The sequence below is a fragment of the Palaemon carinicauda genome, chromosome 21 (genome assembly GCF_036898095.1).
Source record: "Palaemon carinicauda isolate YSFRI2023 chromosome 21, ASM3689809v2, whole genome shotgun sequence".
Lineage (NCBI taxonomy): Eukaryota > Metazoa > Arthropoda > Malacostraca > Decapoda > Palaemonidae > Palaemon > Palaemon carinicauda.
In genome coordinates this window covers 84,512,891-84,535,390 of record NC_090745.1, presented here as the reverse complement: position 1 = coordinate 84,535,390, position 22,500 = coordinate 84,512,891, and the positions used below count along the sequence as shown (strand labels likewise).

Genomic DNA, 22,500 nt, shown 5'->3' with positions numbered 1-22,500 from the left:
GCAGGTTTGTGCATGAACTGTATGTGTGTAAATGGGTGTGAGTATACGGAGATAGTATGTGTAAAGTTAATTTTAAGATATTTAAGAATTTTCTTATCAAATTCATTTATTTTCTACCTATTTTTATCGATTGGTTACAAATATATCTCTCTCTCTCTCTCTCTCTCTCTCTCTCTCTCTCTCTCTCTCTCTCTCTCTCTCTCTCTTTATACCAGAAAGTATATGTTGCTATTTTATTGATAATTTTCATTTTCTAGAAATATAAATTGTTTGAAATGTTGCCATGAAATACTGTAAAAGAATATTTCTGTAATATCCTGTAATGATTTTATTAAATCTTGTCCATAACTATATCATGAATCATCTCTTGTATGAGACGTGTTAACCCCCAAGAGATCACTTGAGACTGCTCAGGTATATCCAAAACGAGTTCACATTTTGATAAACTAGATGTTGATTATATGACTTGAGAGGATCCTGATCTTTAGTTATTAAAAGTGGCAGAGCGACAAACAAGAGTATTGCGTCTGTTAAAGCGAGAGAGAGAGAGAGAGAGAGAGAGAGAGAGAGAGAGAGAGAGAGAGAGAGAGAGAGAGAGAGAGAGAGGAGGGAAAATTTCACAACAGGTTGTCTAAAAATATGATAAGGAGGAATGGGAGAAACAGCCAGGTAAGTACTAAGTATACAATCTTGTTGACGGAGGACCATACGATAGTCGAAGAAGTCGCGGAGAAAAAGCGTAGATAAAGACTTTTGACTAGAAAGAAATAAAAGCAAATGTGATGGGAGAGAACGCATGTCACGTCTAACCCCATACAGAAAAAAGTGAATGTGTGAAAGGCTTCTCAGTAGTGTCGTAATTCTCCAAATTTCTGGAAATGAAGAGAGAGACCTAGGTGGCATTGACTATAAATTAGGGGAGCTGTTATTCCACAGGGTGTCTACAAGGTCTGGATACACAGAAGATTAACACCTTTTTTAAAACAAAACCATTTTATTTAAATATAATGTTAATAAATAATATTTTCAGTATTATTGCCAACATTTTCAATGCATGATTTGATGCACTTTATAATATTCAGGTGAACTCGATTGAATAGGTCTGCATTGCCGTCGATTTTAGCACACTTAACAGATGGTGCTTTCTTTCATGTGGTTCAAATCTGTAATCTTTATTGAGTAAACCTTCTCGTCCACCTAGGAATACCAACTCGATTAATTCTTCTTTAGACAAAGCCATCATTGAATCTGGACAGGAAAAATTACATAGATAAATAAAAGGGTGAAATTTCCTATGTACCCAGACTTTGTGGAGTAGAAATAAAAATAAAAAACTAACAACATCTTCGCTCAGAAAGCATCTGTGGTGTTTAAAACGCTCCCAGAAGACTAAAGTTATTACCAGATCTATGCTCATACTGCATCTATAACGTTTAAAATGATTCCAGATGACTATAATTACTAGCAGATCTTTGCTCAGACAACATCCAGGACAAGGAATGCAGGCGATATAAACTATTCATATGAATAAATCCAACTCATAGGGGCTTTTGTTCTCTTGCAGCTTCTGTCTCTACGAGAGATCACCCAGACAAACAGCACGCTGCAGGTGCCAGCCCCAACTCTAGCTGATAACTTTCGTCCTCCGCAGAAGCTCAATCATCGGCCTGTTCGGACGAACATAGATTTCTCAAATGCTGTAAGTCTTTCCCAGAGATGCTGTGTTTTGTGGAGGACTGATGTTTGTAATGGTATTATGTTCTGCAGTATGATTCGTATGTGATTTAACTTAACATCCACCACTGTCATAGCACAGTTGTATTAGTTTTGACTGATATTTTGTGCATACACAATATATATATATATATATATATATATATATATATATATATATATATATATATATATATATATATATATCTGTGTGTGCAGCATGAAGAAATTAAAGTTCTCTACTTTTCCATAGTTCATAAGTTTATTAATTTTCTTTCAGGGAGGAAATTGCCCTTCCATGCAGAGCGTAGCCCGCTACACAGGTACGTTTATTTATCGTAAAGTTTTTGAGTTAGCTTGTTTTTCTTGCTGATGATTGGCATGTGTTATCCTGCTATGCACTGTATGTTCATGCATGAGCAGACACAGAATTATATGTGTTAGCGCGAGTTCCATCTTACTCTTCAATGGTAAAATGGATAACAGCTCAAAAGCATCATAATGTGAGAATTGTAAGTAACCCTTTCAGATACACCGAGACAGCTTCTGGTATGCGGGTTTACAACCACTGGTTATGTTGTTGTGAGTTCCAATGAGAACCAGTTAGCAATTATTATAAGTAGACATGTTGATCAGTGTATATACAGTCCAATTATAAAAGTCTGTTAGCATAGACTGCTTTGTGCATGGCCTATTTTGTGTGAGTATCTTACAATGCAGAGGAAACAGTAAATTTGTGAATACTGTTACTTTCCACCAATCAATTGCACACCATGGACAAGTTCTACAGCTCTGTCGTTTGGGAGTACGTAGTACAACTGCCAACTGCATTTCCATCTCATCCAGAGTGAAAGCAATGTATACAATGACGTATACAAGAAATGCGGCTGTTTCTAGTCCACTGTAGGACAAAGGCCTCAGAAATGTCAATTCATGTATGGGGTTTGGCCAGTTTGCATCACCACGCTGGCCTCTGCGGATTGATGACGGTGGGAGATTTTCGTCTGATCGCTTACAACAAACCAACCTTCTGCGGGTGGCCCCGACTATTATTATTATTATTAAATGTTAAGCTACAACCCTAGTTGGAAAAGCAGGATGCTATAAGCCCAGGGGCCCCAGCAGGGAAAATAGCCCAGTGAGGAAAGGAACAAGGAAAAATAAAATATTTTAAGAATAGTAACTACATTAAAATAAAATATTTTAAGAATAGTAACTACATTAAAATAAATATTTCCTATATAAACTATAAAAAACTTTAACATAACAAGAGGAAGAGAAACTAGATAGAAAAGTGAGCCCGAGTGTACCCTCAAGCAAGAGAACTCTAACCCAAGACAGTGGAAGACCATGGTACAGAGGCTATTGCACTACCCAAGACTAGAGAACAATGGTTTGATTTTGGAGTGTCCTTCTCCCAGTCCAGCTTTGCCAATCATGACGATTCACAAACCATTTCACTACGTTAAGGTATCCCCACTCAGAAAGGGCTATGTAATATACTATATATATATATATATATATATATATATATATATATATATATATTATTATAAGCTAAGCCACAACCCTAATTGGAAAAAACAGGATGCTATAAGCCCAAGGGCCCCAACAGGGAAAATATCCCAGTGAGGAAAGGAAACAAGGAAAAATAAGATATTTTAAGAACAATCATCATCATCATCATCATCATTTCAATCTTCAAAAGTCCTTTGTTGGATGTAGGCCTTCCCAGGTTCCTCCTCAGACTTCTATCGCAAGCTATTCTGTGCCACTGTTGCTTATGTTGGTCTAAGTCATCTCGCAAGGGGTTTTTTTTTTTTTTTTTTTTTGTCTTCCTCGGTTTCTTATGTATCCTCGGGGTGTCCAGAAGGTTGTTCGTGATGTCCATCGGTTGTCTGTCATCCTGGCAATGTGCCCCGCCCAGTTCCATTTGAGCTTGCTAATGGTTTCAAGGATATCCATTACTTTAGTTGTTTGACGTATCCATTTAGCTGTTTTTCTATCCTTCCATGTTAGATTTAGCATAATTCTCTCATGTGCCCTCTGCATTGTTCGTAATTTAAGGGCAAGCTTTTTTGTTAGATTCCAAGTTTCGGCCCCATAGGTGACAGTGGGGAGGATACACTGATCATAGACTTTCCTTTTTAAGATGATAGGAATCTTCTTATTTTTTAACACTGTACTGGCTCTTCCAAACGCTTGCCAACCGAGCGTTATTCGTCTTTTTATTTCGTTCTAAGAACAATAACATCATTAAATTAAATATTTCCTATATAAACTATAAAAACTTTAAGAAAACAAGAGGAAGAGAAGTAAGATAGAATAGTGTGCCCGAGTGAACCCTTAAGCAAGAGAACTCTAACCCAAGACAGTGGAAGACCATGGTACAGAGGCTATGGCACTACCCAAGACTAGAGAACACTTGTTTGATTTTGGAGTGTCCTCCTAGAAGAGCTGCCTACCATAGCTAAAGAGTCTCTTCTACCCTTACCAAGAGGAAAAGTAGCCACTGAACAACACAATGCAGTAGTTAACCCCTTTGATGAACAATTGTTTTGGTAATCTCAACGTTGTCAGGTGTATGAGGACAGAGGAGAATATGTAAAGAATATGCCAGACTATTCTGTGAATGTGTAGGCAAAGGGAAAATGAACCGTTGCCGGAGAGAAGAATCCAATGTAGTACTGTCTGGCCGGTCAAAGCACCCCATAACTCTCTAGTGGTAGTATGTTATATCTCTCTTGATAGCTCAGTTGGTAGTCTTCACAGGCATGGTTTCGGCTGAGTGGTATGAGGTCGAATCCTTGCCCAGGCAGAAGCGATTGCCATAAAGTTGTGGTTGATATTTACACACACACACACACATATATATATATATATATACATATATATATATATGTGTGTGTGTTTTTGTGTGTGTGTGTGTGTGTTTAGTGTATATTCGCAAGACATAATTGCTTACCAAACTCATTTTCATGAAGACGTGATAAGATATATAAACAACCAAAACGTTGTCCCAATGATAAGATCAGAGGACACCATGCAATGTCATTTAAGCTTTTATCTATTTCTGGTAGAGGAAAAATAATTGACAGTTCGCATAAAGATATTTAGCGCAGTGTTCTTTAAAGTACAGTATGTATTTACGTGGTTGAAAGGAACTATATCTTAATTTTAACTAATAACCCGAAGAGTATCGTCTGTTGGTGAGTATGTAGTACGAGTGCATGTAGAACTGTCGCCCTTGTCATTGCATTTTTAATTTGCGTAATTATATTTTCCTTATGTTAGCTGCTAATGTTCCTTGTCAAATATATGTTGCTGTTATCCCAAAACTTCTAATTACGTTGAATGCTTTGGATTTTATTTTTGTCGTATTAGAATAATCTTTCATGTTCAAAGTTTGATTGTTGTTCTTTAGATTTTTGTAATTAGTCCTCATGTATGCACTGTGTATCATTTTATCTTGAAGTTCAACTCCTTATCGCGGAATATAGCTAGTATTTTGTGCTTGCTGAAAATGAAAATTTTAGGTGTCATTCATTCAGCTATGGATGAATCCATCTTTTTTATGCGTTCGCACCTCATGTAAGAAAATGCCTGCTATTTTAGTTCATAGTATGTTGCAGTTCTTTATTTCCATACTGAACACCAAATTTACTATGTTCGTTTGTGCAATATGTTGATATCTTGGCCATAGTAATGGAATAAACGTTTAGATAAACATTTTCACTTATTGTCATCTGTTAAGGAATACAGATGCAATGTGTTTGCCAAGCTAATTGGGCATTTTCATTGCAGCCAATGCTTGGAATACAAGTTAGCTCAGTCAGAAGAAGGAAGCCACTCCCCGTAGGGTTTTTGCTACTCTCAGCAAGGATTATAAGCTTAGTATCGATGGAAATGTTTCAGAATTCTTTACTTGCGAAACAGAAACAGAAGAATAATCAAATGAAATGTATGAGAACCAACCATCACAACGAACGAGGATTCCGAAGCTAGTGATTCAGGACTACTATTTTTCGTTCCCACTGATCTAACGTAGTTCATCGACGGAGTGATTTCCATTTTGAATTTTGTGATAATCAACATGCTGTGACCGTTGGGCTTGGTGCATTGAAAAACTCGGGCAGTTCTAGTTTTAGATTAATTGATGTATAGTTATCATGCCGCGGTTTTTGGTTGCTTGAATCCTAGGGTAATTTCCCTTCAAGATTGTGTAGTGAAAATCAAGAAAATGTCATGCAAGGAAAGACCACTATATACGTGTACTTGGTTATGTACGTGTGTTCATTGAAATGAATTATCCCTCCCCCGATGATCCAATTGCAATTCGAGCTTGGATTGAAGACTTCTATTGCACATACACGCTATGAAAAGATAGTTTTTTTTGGCTGATTTGAGGCTTATCTAGTAATGTTTATTACATTTCCTTTTTAGCTATTCTCATGTTATTGGAAAAAGCAGTTCTATATCTATGATAAATCAGTAGTGCAGTACATGTCATTTATCTATTAAATACCAAGTTGAAAACGAATCGAAATTAAGATTAAGTTTAGGTTTTTAGGGTAGAATAATTTGATCATACGTTTTTGTATATAATAGGTCGTTTATTCTGGAGTCTCTGTAGGTGATCTTCGCTTAACTTCATATAACAGAGAGGCTAATCAGTTAGGTAAATATATCCGTCCATCTTCTCTTCAGTAAGAACTGTGACTTGAATTGTAAGACTTGAAAATATGGTCCCAGTGATTATTTAACATAGCAGAGTCTGCCTATGATAATGTTTGAAATTTCTGCATTTAATGCTTCTCAGAAATAAAAAAAAGGTAATATAAAACATAAGAAAAGTTGTGCATTCTATGATACTCATTTGGGTTTTAAAAAACAATGAATTACCATGTGTTTTTCATTCTTTTTATTGTCATTAAGATGTAAAATGAAAAAGATAATATTTTGATAATGGCAAATGATAAAGAATAGAGTAATGAATTTGGATTTAGGTATAGAAAACTACTTAAAATTTTCTCGTATAATTTCTTACCATGTAGCCAATTGATTATGGATTCATGTTGAATTTTTACCAAGTTTTGATTATTGTTATTATTTTCATTATTATTATTGTTTTTATTATTATTATTATTATTATTATTATTATTATTATTATTATTATTATCCTATTAATATATAAAATTTTGATTTCTTAGTCTGAAATATTTGAAACTTGCCTAAGAAGCTTTCCACAGAATAAGACACCAATAATGTACTTTTTAGAATAATAAGTACTAAAAGAATAAGTAAAAAAAAACGTTATGGAAATTGAATTGTAAGTGATTACTGTATGACCAAATTATAAACACACTTCCAAGAATGCTAAAGGTTATATGCCAGGGGTTGAGATATAGATCAGGACTTGAGAATACCTCTCCAATTCTGATATCCCTAAAACCGAAGCAGAAATTTTAAATGAAAGTTTACTCTCCCCTCTGGAAAAGGTTGGAGCCTGTCTTAGTAGGGAGACCGAAAATAGAACTTTATTTATTTACTTTCGTTTTATTGGTAAAGCGACGATGGTTTTAACAATGTTGGAAGCTTGAGTCCTTTCAGGGGAATGTCATCTTTCTTCATTAGCATTCTCTCTCAAATTCAAGAATGCTGGGATAAAAATGTTGAACATTCCTCCATTTAATTTTTAAAGAAAAATAATGCTGTTTTTTTTCTTGTGGTATGGTGTGAAATTGCAAGACCGGTAAACAATCTAATCGCAGTGTACTAAACTTTATAGTTGAAATATAGAGACCTCTCGACGGAAATTTAATCAAATATTAATAGTGAGACTTAAGATGAAATTTATATGTGTTTTATTTTTAGATTTTAAAATCCATGTCGGAGTTAGTTGAAGGAACCAAAATATGCCGTAGCCGAAAATTATATACAAAGAAGTCAAGTAACGAACGACTCATGCGTAAATGATAAAGGATTCAATATATTACAGTAAGTGAACGTGTATTAGAAGGATCAATTTCTAAGTTACGGCTCCAAGATTTACTTGGCTTCGCAACAGCTAATGATAGTTAGGTAAGATGTTTTTCACCATTTGAAACTTTATTAGAGTTTTTTTACTTTGGACTCATGTGTTATATGTTAAAAAAAAATCCCAATGATTCTGAAAAGCCGCCGACCTCTGTCTGAGAGTGCTCGTGTTTCTAAAATGTGAACCTCATGTATTAAAATACAGAAGAGAATATTACAAAATAAGAGAAGAACATATGGGAAACGCAGATTGAACTTTTCGTAATTGAACTGAACAATTGATTAACTTTTAAAGCAAGAAGTGTTCATTTAATGGAGTTGTGGAGGAACAATAAATAGAAATATTACAGTGTAAGTAACATTTTAAAGACTATTCAAGCAGATTGTGAAAATTTACTGCACTGAAGAGAAACAATGATATTGAGCAATGAGTGTTGTTCCAATCTGTGAGCTGCATCTTGTCTCGATGCATTCTGCCATTGTATTGATGGAACCTCCTCCTTCCTTATTTTAGTACCACATTGAATGAGAGTAAGGACAAACAATATTATTAAAACATTCCGCTCAGTGTTCTGCATACGTGTGTCGCTAAAGCTTTGTGTAAAAATAATGTGTCCGCCTCTCATCGTTCGACCTTCTCATCTGTACTTCAACATGTATGATTATTTTGTAATTTGCCATTGCTTCTCTGTTGTTTTTTAATGGTACATTGTAATATCAATCATCATGTTGCATGTACTATTAATAATATGAAGTTAACTGAATTCTGTGTCAGTTACTGTTAACAGTGCGTTGATCAGACGGTCATTTCGTACACAGCATAGTATCGAATAAAATTTGTAGATTCTCTCTCTGGGGTTAATAGGTTTTCTTAGATATGAAGACATTTGTTCTTTATACCCTAAAACTAAGTGCGGGACTTTTTTTTAAGTGTATCATGTCTTTCAATACTGTTTCTGAAACAGACATATCAATCACGTAGTACTGTATTGGAGTAAACATGTTATAAAGTGATTGTGCTAATTCATTTCATATTTCATGGCATTGTGGTGTAAAAGTCTGCCTGTGATGTTACAGAAATTACATATTTCTTAAGATAGATATTGCTTTTTCGTGGTTACTTTGTATACATGCTGTTTTACAATTATTTATGAGAATATGGTTCAACTTGTATTAAAAAATCATTATTCATTATGTGAGAGGTATGTTTTCCAGCATCGAAGAAGTTCTCATTAAAGAGAAAGATTCATTACTTTCCAAAAGAATATCCACAGATTAGAGAAGTTGTTGAAGTCAGTCTACTGACAAAGTACATAATGTTGTAAATTTTGCAATGCATAAAAGAGAATTGTATGTCTTCATTAGTTTCCATCTAGTAGTGCCACTAAATGTTCTTAACTATACTTATGTAGTTGATGATGTTATGCTTTTTACATGCTTCTTATTTCTTTAAAAAAAGACATTTTTAGGTTTGTGACAATAGATAGAAATTGGAGATTTACAAGGTATCACCAACATAATGCTTGTATCATGAACAACTTCAGAGTCTATTTTCTTGAAGTGTGATTAGTTTAAAGTGTAAAAGATGGACTGGCAGTTCACAATTCATTTGCTTAATTTGCAACAAATTGATACTTTAGAAAAGATAGGTTTCACGCTGAAGAACCCATCTTCAAGTATAGTTCATCAATAAATAGATAATAAAATGTAAATGGCTTATTTTCTTATGATTTATATCATCACATCCTATAGTTATGGTATTATTTCAGGTATGTGAATGTGATTATTCTTGATTTGTGTGTCTTTTCCAAGCAGCCAAACTTCAGTTCGGTGTATTTCTGCGTTATTTATCTGCTTCAAGGTAAGATGTGTACCAACTGCCTTGGCCTAACGAGGATGTTGCTGTTATTAATTAGAAAGATTTAACCCTGCCATTAAGTCGACATTCTTTTCTTTTGGTGGAAATTTTATTTAATTTTTTTTGTTTCTGAAAATAAAATATTTTTATGATCTGATTAATTTGGAGATATTAGTTGAAATAGGAGATTGATGAATGTGTTTTTACTGTTATTATGAAACAGTAAACTCGATGAACAGTGAGTTGTTGCATAATGTATATATCATTCTCCATACAATATGCTGTAGAGACCTCTAGAAATAAATATAGCTAACACAATAGCGACCAATATTTCCTCTGAAAAAGAAAGTTGGTGTTGAAGAAAAATGAAGGGTTCTTATAGAAAAAAGGAATGGAATTTATCGGATGGTAATGCACATAAAGAGTTTTTCCTAATTTAACCAGGATTTGAGCCTGTATTTTTAAAAGGAAGTATGCAGTTGATGAAGGTAGCATAATTAATGTGTTTACCGTAAATAATGTATTAGTGAGATCATATTTTACTAGCAGGTTTATTATTAAACTTATTTTACCCAATTACAGGTCATCTGTTCATGAAAATGTATTTAAATTTAGTGTTTAAAGGTTTATCATATTTTAGGAAGAGTGCTTGTCACTCAAGGTTTCATATGTCCTGTTTATGACGGGATATTTAAAACATTCATATCATGATCGTATTGTTTTTACTGTGCATATATAAATGTACATATGGTCTATAATCAGTGAAGTTAACCTACTTTGTGCCTAGTTAATACCTAATTAGGTAATTACCAAGAAAGGCTTGACAACGTCGGCGCATAAGCCTATTAAAGGGTGAGGCTAGCAATTTCACCCTATAATTTATACCTGCTGAAAAATATTAGTAAGATCACTTTGCACGCACCCCAATTATATAGAGAAAAGGGTGAATGGGAATACACACACACACACACACACACATATATATATATATATATATATATATATGTGTTTATATTTATATATATATATATATATATATATATATTTATATATAATATATATATATATTCATATATATATATATATATATATATATATATATATATATATATACATTTATATATATATATATATATATATATATATATATATATATATATATTTATATATATATTTATATATATATATATATATATATATATATATATATATATTTATATATATATATTCATATATATATATATATATATATACTTATATATATATATGTATATGTATATATATGTATATATATATATATATGTATATATATATACTTATATATATGTATATATATATATATATATATATATATATATATATATATATATATATATATATATATATATGCATTCTCATCCAGACACCTGTTAGACTATGTTAGTCTATTGGTTGAGAGATTCATGACTATTCATCTCCATTCCTTGCGATCCTAACAGATTTCTACAGCTTCAATTAGATTTTTGTCGCATCTTGCGAACAAATTACTGATGTTATCCTTCAACCTAGTCTCTTGCCTTCCGGAACCCAATCAAATATTCTTTTTACATCTCAATGTTCTGGCATTCTGCAGATGTGTCCAAACCATCTCAATAGGCTCGTTTCAATTTGAAGAATTAAGGCCGATTCACACGACCCGTTTTCTTTCCGACCGGCTGGCCAGTGGCTGACCGCCGTCGAAATGTACATTCACACGACGCGTTCCGTATCCGTTTACCCGCGCATGGTTTTCATTGTTTACTTAGACTCTGTCAAGTGAGGATCGAGTAAATTACGATAATTTTGACACTATAAGATGTTGATTGATAACTGTGTTGATAAAATAAGTTATGCAAATTCATTATACTTTATGCACCATGCCAAGAATACTAAAATTATGATAAACACACCTGTTTTATGTAATGCCTCTCCAGTAATTTTCCCTATCTTTTCTTTATGTAAATTATTTCTACACATCTTGTTTACCATGTCAAACATCTCCTCATACCCTTGAAAAGGTTCAATTAACCTCTCATAGATGGTGTCAACAACAAACTAACTAATTTCTATGACTCTATACTATGAGGAAAAGTCAGGGTTGTAGGCCACGAAACGAATGGGTACGATACGGTCCTCGTTCCCACGAAGCATCATCCACCCGTTGGTTGGAACAGGTGGCTAACAGCCGTCAAACCGGCCGAGGTTTCTTGGAAAGAAAGCTGAGTCGACTCAGACAGCTGATGACCTAGGGCCGCCGTCAGCCTGACGGGTCGTGTGAACAGTTGCATTTGAAGACACATAAGAAAGCTAGGCTCCGCTTAACCAACGGCCAGCCTGTCGGAAAGAAAACGGGTCGTGTGAATTGGCCTTTACAGTATACGTTCCAAACCTAATCGTGCTCTGATGTTAGTATTGTATAATCTGTGTCTTTTAGTTACACCATAAATTATATGCAAAACACGTATTTCAGCAGCTTGAATTTTATATCTTAAATTCTTAATCAGGACCCAAGTCTCACAGAATTATGGGTTTAAGAAATGAATCATAAAATTTGTTTCACCTTTCTGGGGATATTTCTATTTTGTAGTAGTGGGTACATAGCACCTACATTTTTACTAGATTTGGCTATTCTACTATTTATTTCATGTTCCATCCTTCCATCTGAGGTCATAATACTACCTAGGTATACAAATGAGTTTGTTCTTGGATGGTAGCATTGATCATCATCTCCTCCTACGCCTTTTGACGCAAAGGGCCTCGGAGAGATTTCGCCAGTCGTCTCTATCTTGATCTTTTAATTCAATACTTCTCCATTCATCATTTCCTACTTCGCGCTTCATAGTCCTCAGCCATGTAGGTCTGGGTCTTCTAACTCTTCTAGTGACTTTTGGAGCCCAGCTGAACGTTTGGTGAAATAATCTCTCTTAGGGAGTACGGAGAGCATGCCCAATCTATCTCCATCTACCCCTCATCATGATCTCATCGACATATAGCACTCGAGTAATCTCTCTTATAGCTTCATTCCTAATCCTGTCCTGCCATTTAACTCCCAATATCCTTCTGAGGGCTTTGTTCTCAAATCTACTAAATCTATTGGAGGTTGTTTCTTTGTTATACCATGACTCATGTCCATATAGTAACACCGATGTCAATAAACTGATATATAGTCTGATTTTTATATGTAATTTCCGGCGATTTGATTTCCAAATTTTACTTAACCTAGCCATTGTCTGATTTGCTTTTTTCAATCTTTCACTAAAATCTAATTCTAAAGACCCTGTATTGGAGATTATAGTTCCTAAATTCTACCTCATTAATTCTTTCTAATTCCAATGTTTTTTTATCTTCCATTGCATACTCCGTTCTCATCATCTCTGTCTTTCTTCTATTTATCTTGAGCCCTACCTCATGTGATATTTCATGCATTCTGGTAAGCAAACATTGCAAATCCTATGGTGTTCTGTTAACAAGGATAGCATCATCATCATACTCTAAGTCTGCTAAATTCCTATCACCAATCCAGTCCAATCCTTCGCCACCATCTCCGACTGTTTAACGCATTACAAAATCCATGAAGATGATAAACAACATAGGTGACAGCTCATTCCCCTGAAGTACTCCGCTGTTCACTGGAAACTCATTTGATAAGACTCCATTAATAATAACTTTGCACTTTCTATGCTCATGAACAGACTTAATCAAATTTATATATTTAAGAGGAATTCCATAATAACGCAGGATCCTCCATAAAATTGGCTGGTGCACACTATCAAAAGCCTTTTCATAGTCCACAAATGCCATCAAAATTGGATTTCTATATTCTACGCATCACTGTACATGTCTCAAAAGGAAAATTTTATCAGTGCAACTTCTACCTTTTCTAAATCAGGTTTGTTCATCTCTCAGATTTTCATCAATATTTCTCTCCATTCTCTTTAGACTAAGCATACTATATATTTTCATAACAACTAACGTAAGTGTTATGCCTCTGTAATCATTGCAATCAGTCAGGTCTCTATTTTTGCCATTTTCACCAACACTCCTAACTCTCATTCATCATGCCACATTCTGCAAAATAATCTTGTAAGTAGTCTGGGAGTCACTTTATTTTCGGCCAGTATCATCTTTGAAGTTAATCCATTGTATCCGGGGGCTTTCCATCTCTTGAGTGTTTTGAGGATAGCTTCAACTTCAAACACACTGAATTCATTCATGGGCACATCAAGGTCTTCATCCCCTTCAGGTATATCAATCAAATTATTCTCTTTCATATCTCCTATTCATAACCTCACTAGTGTTCCATCCAACGTTTTCTTTCTCCATCTTCTGTTGTTATAACATATCCATCTCTCTTTTTGATGGGTATATGCTGCTTCTTCTTTGCCCCCATAGAGATTTCATCAATAATTCTATGAGCAATTCTTACACCATAGCCACTTCCGAATTCATAGTTTTGTCAGCCTCATCTTCTTTATTGTCTAAATATTCCCTCCAGTCATTCGTAGCTTTTCTTTTAACTTCGCTATCAATACTAGAATACTTAGCATACTCTACTTTGTAGTTTTCATTACTCCTCGAAAACATTCAACAATCAATTTGGGTTTTTTTTTTTTTTTTTGCCTCCTTTTTCTAGTATCCTAAGTCTCATTTGATATCCATGGCTTTCTCCTTGTAACTGCGTGTCCCAAGACTTCACTACCAACTGACTGATATATGTTCTTAATATCACACCATTCTTCATTAATTGTCTGCTCTTCGTCTCTTAAAGTGTCTAAGACTGCAAAATGATTCCTACATTTAATTGCATATGTTTCTTTGTGCTTTCCTTCTAAAAGCTCAGTTGTATCAAACCTATATATTCTGTCCACCTTTCTGTTGGGTGCTTTCAGTTTTAATTTCAGTGTGGCAATGAGGAGATGGTGGTCACTGCCAATATAAGCACCTGTATAGATTCTTACATTTCTCAGAGTCCTCCTCTCTATTAATAGCCACATGATCTATTTGATTATTGTAATTGCCACACAGTGAAGTCCATGTACACTTGTGGATGTTCTTGTGTTGGAAAAGAGTACCTCCTTTGACAAGATTGTTTGCTGAGCAGAAACTTATGAAATGTGCTCCATTTTCTTTTGTAACTTCGCCAAGACCCTCAACGCCCATCACATTCTCTATCCCTTGATTATTCCTTCCAACCTTAGCATTGAAGTCGCCAATCACAATTTTCATATCTCTTTCTGGGATCTCATCTATTACAGTCTGCAGTTCTCTATAGTATTCATCTTTCCTTTCTTCAGGGGAATCATTTGTTGGGGCATAGCTAACTATAATACTCATGTTGCACTGCTTTGATCTAAACTGCTTTGCTATTAACAATCTACTACTTACAGCTCTCCATTCGGTTAATGCCTTTTCTACTCTTGGTGTCATCATCATTCCTACTCCTCTTCCAATTCCATCTGATCTTCCTGCATAGATATATATACTGCCTTGGTTTAAAATTTCCTCACCAATCCCCTTTGCAACATGTTTCACTTATGGCCTAGATATCCAAACTATATTTCATAAATTCACTGTCCACTTGCTATAATTTCCCAATCTGATTCACGGTTCTAACATTCCAATTATCTATTTTCAATTTTTCTTTAGTATTTATAAATTGGGAGATTCTTAGCACCCTGCTACACCCGGGACTAGGGACTATTCTCTCATCTTCTCTTCCCATGACTGACTAAATCCTTAGAGGACTCATTGGGTATATACATTAAAGGATAGCCGGTTCCTTGTGATGCGCAATGCCTGTCTAACTAAAGAAAGTGACCCCTGTCGGTCCATACTAATTCTAGTAAGATCAACCGCCAGGCATCAGGAGTAAAAGCCGAAGAGACAGTTTGTCCATCACCTTAAACCCATCTGTCATCCTGCTGCCAGTAACTTCATCGAGATTGAGGGGGGCATTTCCTCCACACCCAAAGCTCTCATTACTCCACCAAGTTGCTCATCCGCTTATATGATTATAACTGTTGGCAAACATGTATTGCTAAGATATACCGGCTAGCATTAGCATTACCTAATACTAATTCTCTCTCATCTTGAGCGGATCCTACATCCTGATATTCAGTCTTTGAATGGTTTAACTTCAATCCTTGTTGCGTAAGAGGTAAATCCCGACAATTCATTTTATTTTCAAGTGTTATGTTATCATCTGCAGTTTGAGCAATATCATCTGCTTAGATAAATTTTTCTTCTTTGATATAATTTTAATTTATTTGCTTTATTACTTTGTCACTATATAAATACAGTAATAGTAGTGTACTGTCTCCTAATAGTATAGGAGACAGTGCACTACCTTGTCTGACTCCTGTGAAGATGCTAAAAGGAACATCTTCTCCAGTGACTATACTCATTTGATCTTTGTATTTGCTCTTAATTGCTCTAAGTAGATGTTCAGTGATTCCGTATTCATGCAAGATTTTCCACAGTTGGTTTCTAGGAACTCTTATCAAATGCCTTTTCAAGGTCTAGAAAGCTTAGGCGTTGTTCCTGGTTGTATTCCCCTTTCTTTTCTTGGTATACCTTCAATGCAGAAATCTGGTCCACTCTACTGCGTCCTGGTCTAAAGCGGCATTGGCTTTCAGCTAGTCTATTTTCCACGATGGCTCTTATTCTCTTTTAAAGGTTTAAAGGCCACTCATGAATGGCAGAGGCAAGGGACAGTGACATTGCCATAGCAACCAGTACTGCCCTAGAGACTGACCATATATACATATGATCAGCGGCCAATCCCCATCTCCATCCAAGCTATGAGCAAGGAGGTCCAGGCAAAGGCTGCTGATGACTCAGCAGGTAGACATATAAGCTCCCCCAAACCTCTCATTCTTATCTCACAAGAATGGTGAGGTTGCTGTTACTGAAAGAACTAACGAGTTTGAGCGTAACTCGAACCCCAGTCTGGCGATCACCAGACAGTGGCGTTACCAAATAGATGGTCACCACAACCTTAGTATTTTTTCATAGATTTTAGCTGTGTGACTTATTATCGATATGCCAAGATGGTTTGTACATTCAGTAGGATCACATTTATTTAAAGAAAGTACTGTAAATATGAATGACTCATTTCAGTTGGAAAGAACTATGTCTGAGCTGTATGCCAAGTAATAGAGGATGCGCAAGCATTCAATTATCCCACTCCAACAAGCTTTGATGACTTCTGCAGCAGTATTATCTAGACCTGGGGTTTTGTTATTTTTCATTGACTTTAATGCTGTCTCTACCTCTTGTAGGGTTTTTAGATTATCCTGATCTATTTCTGTCTTGGGTAGATACAATACTTTTAAAAGGATGTTATAAAAGACAAAAATATCTATTCCCAAAGTGTGAGCAACGAGGCGAGGCGAGATCCGACTACAGTATTGGTTGGTCAAACCTGTCATCACTTCACTGTCATCAGCATTTTGGAAGTAAACCTAGCCTCGCCGAGAGCGCCTGCCGCGATAAGGGGACTGTCCTGTTTTGACCAAGATGTCATCGTCTTAATTAGTGGAGTCAGTATATTTTGAGAAACCGAGCCTGAGGGATAACTGCGTTTATGAAATATGTCATCATGGAAGGATATGTGCTGCCCTTTTGTTACGACTTAACACATGGTCCAGATTACATCAGAAATTTCTTCTAGAAGCTTCCATGGCGTGATCAAAGTGGGCATTTTAAGGAAGCCAATAGAGACAGAGAATTGTTAAAAAGAACGCCTTCTATGGAAATGACCACTGCCCACTGTAATTAACTCCACCCATACATAGGTATATAAACTTCAAGATGAGATTGTCCAAGAGAGATAGGACAGGACAAGACAAGAAAGGAACCATGTCTGAAGCAGATAAGATCCAAGTCCTAACGAGATAAGAAACAGAGAAGACCAGAAGTCTGATAGAGCCAGATCCTACCCTTCCCTTTAGACAACAAAAGCCTATCTCCAAAATCCTGTTATGGCCGAGAAAAAAAGAAAAATTGAAACAGCCAGCCCTCCCTGCTAGTGACGAGAAGTAGCCAACACTGCCTGCAGCCTGCCTTAATTCAACAGTATCATCGAATTCTTGGAAGAAGACCTGTGATGTCCCATTTTGATGCCACCGGTTCTGTGACGCCTTTGAATCCGGTCATCGAGCCAGTTTCATCTGAACTTCAGCCACCCTTCTACAACGTTCTCAAGCCTGAAGTTGCCGTACCAGTATCGTCTCAGCAGCTGCAGAAAACTATTCCTCAAATATTTCTACCTCACTGACTGTTCCCCTCTTCTATTGATGTTGAGTTGATTTGATTTGTCAGTTGAAGTAAACAAATTAGTAACGTTGGTTTTGTTTTTATAAGTTTGTGAATCAACTTGTTGTGTTTTTTCGTGAATTTCATTTTATATTCATTTCTCATATTTAATCGGTTGTTGTTGGAAATATTTATTTCGATTATTAAAAGAACCTGTAACGATTTTAAGATCGTAACAGTTGGCGACCTTGCCAGGATTTTCAACAACGTAACCAATTGAAACAGGGAGAATATAGAAATATGCAGAATAAGTGAGATTACAAAAGATTTGATAGCTTCAGGTAAACTTCTTGGTCTAGATGGTGATGCTCTCTGTGAGTATGTTTTTAAGAGAGAACAGGAAATGTATGAGAGAGACGAAAGAACAGCTGAAAGAGAAGAAAAATGAAAGACAGACGAAAATGAGGGACAGCGTAAGCATGAGTTAGAAATCGCTCGTTGAAGGCAAAATCTTCATAATAGTCCGCTAGGTAGCAGACCAGGAAGTAATGCGTCAGGTAGCAGACGGGGTAGTAAGTTATCATTGAACGATGATTCTGATAATTTAGGTATGGGTGCAGTGTTGAAATTCATTCCAAAATTTGATGAGGAAGATGTAACGAAATATTTTGTGTCTTTTGAAAAGTTAATGAATAGAGTAGGTTGTACCAAAAACAAGTGGACTTTGTATTTACAGTTAGCCTTAAGTGGTAGGGCACTTTCTGTGTATAGTTGTATGTCTGAGGATGAAAGTGAAGACTATGATATTGTAAAAGAAACTGTTCTTAGTGCATGCAGGTTAGTACAAGAGGTGTACCGTAAGAAATTTAGAAGTTTGGCAAGGGATGAGACCAGTACTTATGTATAATATGGAAAGAAGTTAGAAAGATCATTTTGTGATTGGTTAACTTCCACTGAAGTAGATAGTTTTGTTGATCTCAATAACTCAGTTTTGTTAGAAAACTTCAAAAGATAACATATCTCCAGACATTAAGCTATATATATAAGATAGGCGTGAAAAGTCTTTTACAGATGCAACAAGGTTGGCAGATGGTACAGTCTCACTCATAGTTTAAGTGATAGTAAGAAGAAAAATAATTCTTCTTCTAGTAAGATGCAACATAGTAAGAGTAATTTTAGCAATAGCAGTACAGGGAAATATGATTATCATTATTATTGTTATACATGTGGAAAACCAGGTCATACTGCCAGGTTTTGTAAGGGCAAATGGGATGGTAGTAGTTCAGAGATAAGTTGTTATCGATGTTATAAGAAAGGGCACATAGCAAGGAATTTTATAGTAGATTAAAAGAATGTCACGAAACCAGTGTCTCTAGTTAATAATCTCTCATCAAGCAGAAATGACATTATGAAAGAAAATAGGAAATTCTACGGAGATTTTTTGTCTGAAGATGTAGTGTCTTCGCTTGAAGGAGGGAATTCAAGAGAAGTTGTCTTGCTTAGGGACACCGGAGCAGCCGTTTCCCTTATTAGGGAAGAGTGTGTACCAACATGGGCAATAATCAGTATGAAAGAAAAAGTTATGTTAGGATGATTCCCGAATACTTGCGTTGTTTGTCCTTTGTCAAAGATGAACTTGAAAAGTCAGAGAGTGTCAAGAGATGTAAATCTAGCAGTTGTTGACTATTTGCCAGTTGACGGCGTTGACATTATTGTCGGTAATGATTTAACTACATCCAAATGTGCGAATCCTATTCTAAGTGAGGTTCCAGTGTTTAAAATGGTAGTAACTAGGTCAGGTTTAGATACAGATTTAGAATACAGTCATAATTTGTTCGAGGATTCGAACGTGTGTGATGGAGGCGGTGAGGTTGATCTTAGCAAGTGTGGGGCTCAGAAGACCGACTCCATCGGTGTTGGCAGTGTTAGCCAAGTTGATGATGGAACTGTCGAAAGTAGTGATGTAGATGTAGTCAATGTAGTGGATTCAAGTAATAGTTACTGCAGTGGTTTAGGCGCTAACATTTTGAATAGAGATGAGCTAATTAAGTTGCAGAGAGATGATGAGACACTGTCTCGAGTTTTTGAAAGTGAATTGGATTATGATCCCGATAATGTTTGTAAGGAAACCTTTTGTTTAAAAGACGAAATTTTATGCCGTTATGTTCACCCCAAGTCAGTTAGCGAAGAGAGTAGAAAGGATTACATACAAAGTTTAGAGAATTACAAGGAGAATTTAAGATCTTGGAAATTAGCAATAGAAAACGAGAGCAACATTCAAGGGGAAACTAAAAGGAGGTACGATCTTAAGGCAAAGGAGAGAAATTTCCGTGTGGGAGATAAAGTCTTAGTATTAATTCAAAGAGAAGGTCCCTCATTATCTTATAAGTTAGAAGGTCCTTTTCCTATTTCAGGAAAAAGGGACAATTTGAATTACTTAATTGATATGGGTAGACGTAGAGCTAAGTGGGTGCACATAAACTTGCTAAAGAAATACAACGAACGCTCAGTACTAGTAATAACTGTGTCGCAGCTAGAAATTAGCTTCGAGAAAAACTCTGATGTGCTTAATAATTTCAAGTTATTTAACTCTAGCTTAGAAGAAGAAAAACGGAGTGAATTTTATAAAGTTTTTCTAAATTATCCAGAAACTGTTAGTGATAAATTAGGTTTAACTAATATTTTAGAACATGACATTAAGTTTCAGGGCATTAAACCCATTAGATAAACTCTGTATTGTGTGAGTCCAGAAATGGCAAATTCAGTACGAAAGGAAATTAAGTATATGTTAGATAATGATTAGATAGTTCCTATCGAGGGTGAATGGTGTTCTCCGATAGTTCTAGTAAAAAGAAAGATGGATGAGATAGGTTGTGCATTGATTTCAGTAAAGTAAATAGTGTTACTAAGCAAAATAATTTTCACTTCCCAGGATAGACGATTGCTTAAATAGAATCGGAAATGCTAAATTCATCTCCAAGCTTGATTTGGCCTAAGGTTATTGGCAAGTACCTCTCAGCAGACAAGCTAGGAAAATATTCGCTTTTATAACACTGTTCGGTAGTTATGAACCTAAAGTAATGCCGTTTGGGTTAAGAAATGCAGCCAGTACTTTCCAAAGATTAATGAATAAAGTTTTAAATGGTATTGATAACTGTGTCGTGTATTTAGATGATCTTGTTATATTTTCAGAAACTTGGGAAGAACATTTACAAATTTTAGCTAAAATCCTGACAGCCCTTGAAAAAGCAAACCTTGTATTAAATTTAAATAAATACAAATTTGGGAAAAGCTATATCACTTTAGGGCATAAAATGGGTCTTGGTAAGATTTGTCCTAAAAGTGGGAACAGAGAAGCTATCATCAATTTCCCAATCCCAACAACTAAAATGCAGGCCATGAGATTTTTCGGGATGGTTTCTCTTTTCCGTAGATTTGTACCCATTTTTTCAGAAATAAGCGCTCCCATAACTAATCTTTTTATGAAGGGACGAAGTTTTGTATTTGATGAGGAATGTGTAGAAGCTTTCAATAAATTAAAGGCCGTAATGCTTCACAAGCCATTATTATTGTTACCTGATTTTAACAAAGAATTTAATTCAGATTCGATGCTGCTGTCATTGGTATAGGATGAGTCTTGTTGCAAGAAGTGAATGGAACGAAGCACCCAGTCGCATATTATTCAAAGAAACTAGATGAAGCTCAACAAAATTATTCAACTATTGAGAAGGAATTGTGTAGTTTAGTTTCAGCCTTGCAGCACTGAGATTTCTGTACGTAGTAGTCCTGTTTTAACTGTGTACACAGATCACAATCCGTTAGTTTATTTGAAAAGATTAAAGAATAAGAATAAACGTCTCGTGCATTGGAGTTTAGATAATTCATATAAAAGGAAAGAAGAATGGTATAGCTGATAGCTTTAACAGAGATTTTTCAGAAAAAGAAAAAAGCTTTTTTTTTCATCAACGGATTAAGTTTTTATTTTTACAGAAGTTTTGTGTTGAGTGATTGCAATGCGAAAGAAGAATGTTTTCCTAATGTTAAGTTGAAGTTTCATGCAGACGTTCCTAAGTTCATGAATGAATGTGTGTTTTTCATTGCGGACCTTTAAAAAAAAGTAAAATCATTAGATTTTCTTTTTTTATGGTGGGGGGGGGCGTCATGGGTAGATACATTACTTTTAAATGGATGTTATAAAAGACAAAAATATCTATTCCCAAAGTGTGAGTAGCGAGGCAATGCGAGTTCCAACCACAGTATTGGTTGGTCAAACCTTTCATCACTTCACTGTCGTCAGCATTTTGGAAGTAAACCGAGCCTCGACGAGAGCGCCTGCCGCGATAAGGGGACTGTCCTGTTTTGACCAAGATGCCATCGTCTTAATTAGTGGAGTCAACATATTTTGAAAAACCGCGCCTGAGGAATATCCGCGTTTATTAAATATGTCATCATGGAAGGATAAGTGCTGCCCTTTTGTTAAGACTTAACACGTGGTCCAGATTGCATCAGAAATTTCTTCTAGAAGCTTCCATGGCGTGATCAAAGTGGGTGTTTTTCAGGAAGCCAATAGAGACACAGAATTGTTAAAAAGAACGCCTTCTATGGAAATGACCACTGCC

The 22,500-nt window shown here is 35.5% G+C and overlaps 1 protein-coding gene across 2 annotated transcripts in view; it reads left to right on the top strand.

The window, feature by feature from the left end:
• Positions 1-9,809, top strand: part of LOC137614694 (carbonic anhydrase-related protein 10-like) — a 780,810-nt gene extending 771,001 nt beyond the window's left edge. Inside the window, exons 8-10 of one of the 2 annotated variants that reach the window (XM_068344379.1) lie at positions 1,565-1,699; positions 1,994-2,036; positions 9,519-9,809. In XM_068344379.1, the coding sequence (XP_068200480.1) occupies positions 1,565-1,699; positions 1,994-2,036; positions 9,519-9,526 (186 nt within the window). In that variant the 3' untranslated portion in view covers positions 9,527-9,809. Of the gene's footprint in view, positions 1-1,564; positions 1,700-1,993; positions 2,037-5,517; positions 6,270-9,518 lie in introns of those variants that run through there. The other variant, XM_068344378.1, reaches the window with a different exon arrangement.
• Positions 9,810-22,500: the final 12,691 nt, after the last annotated feature.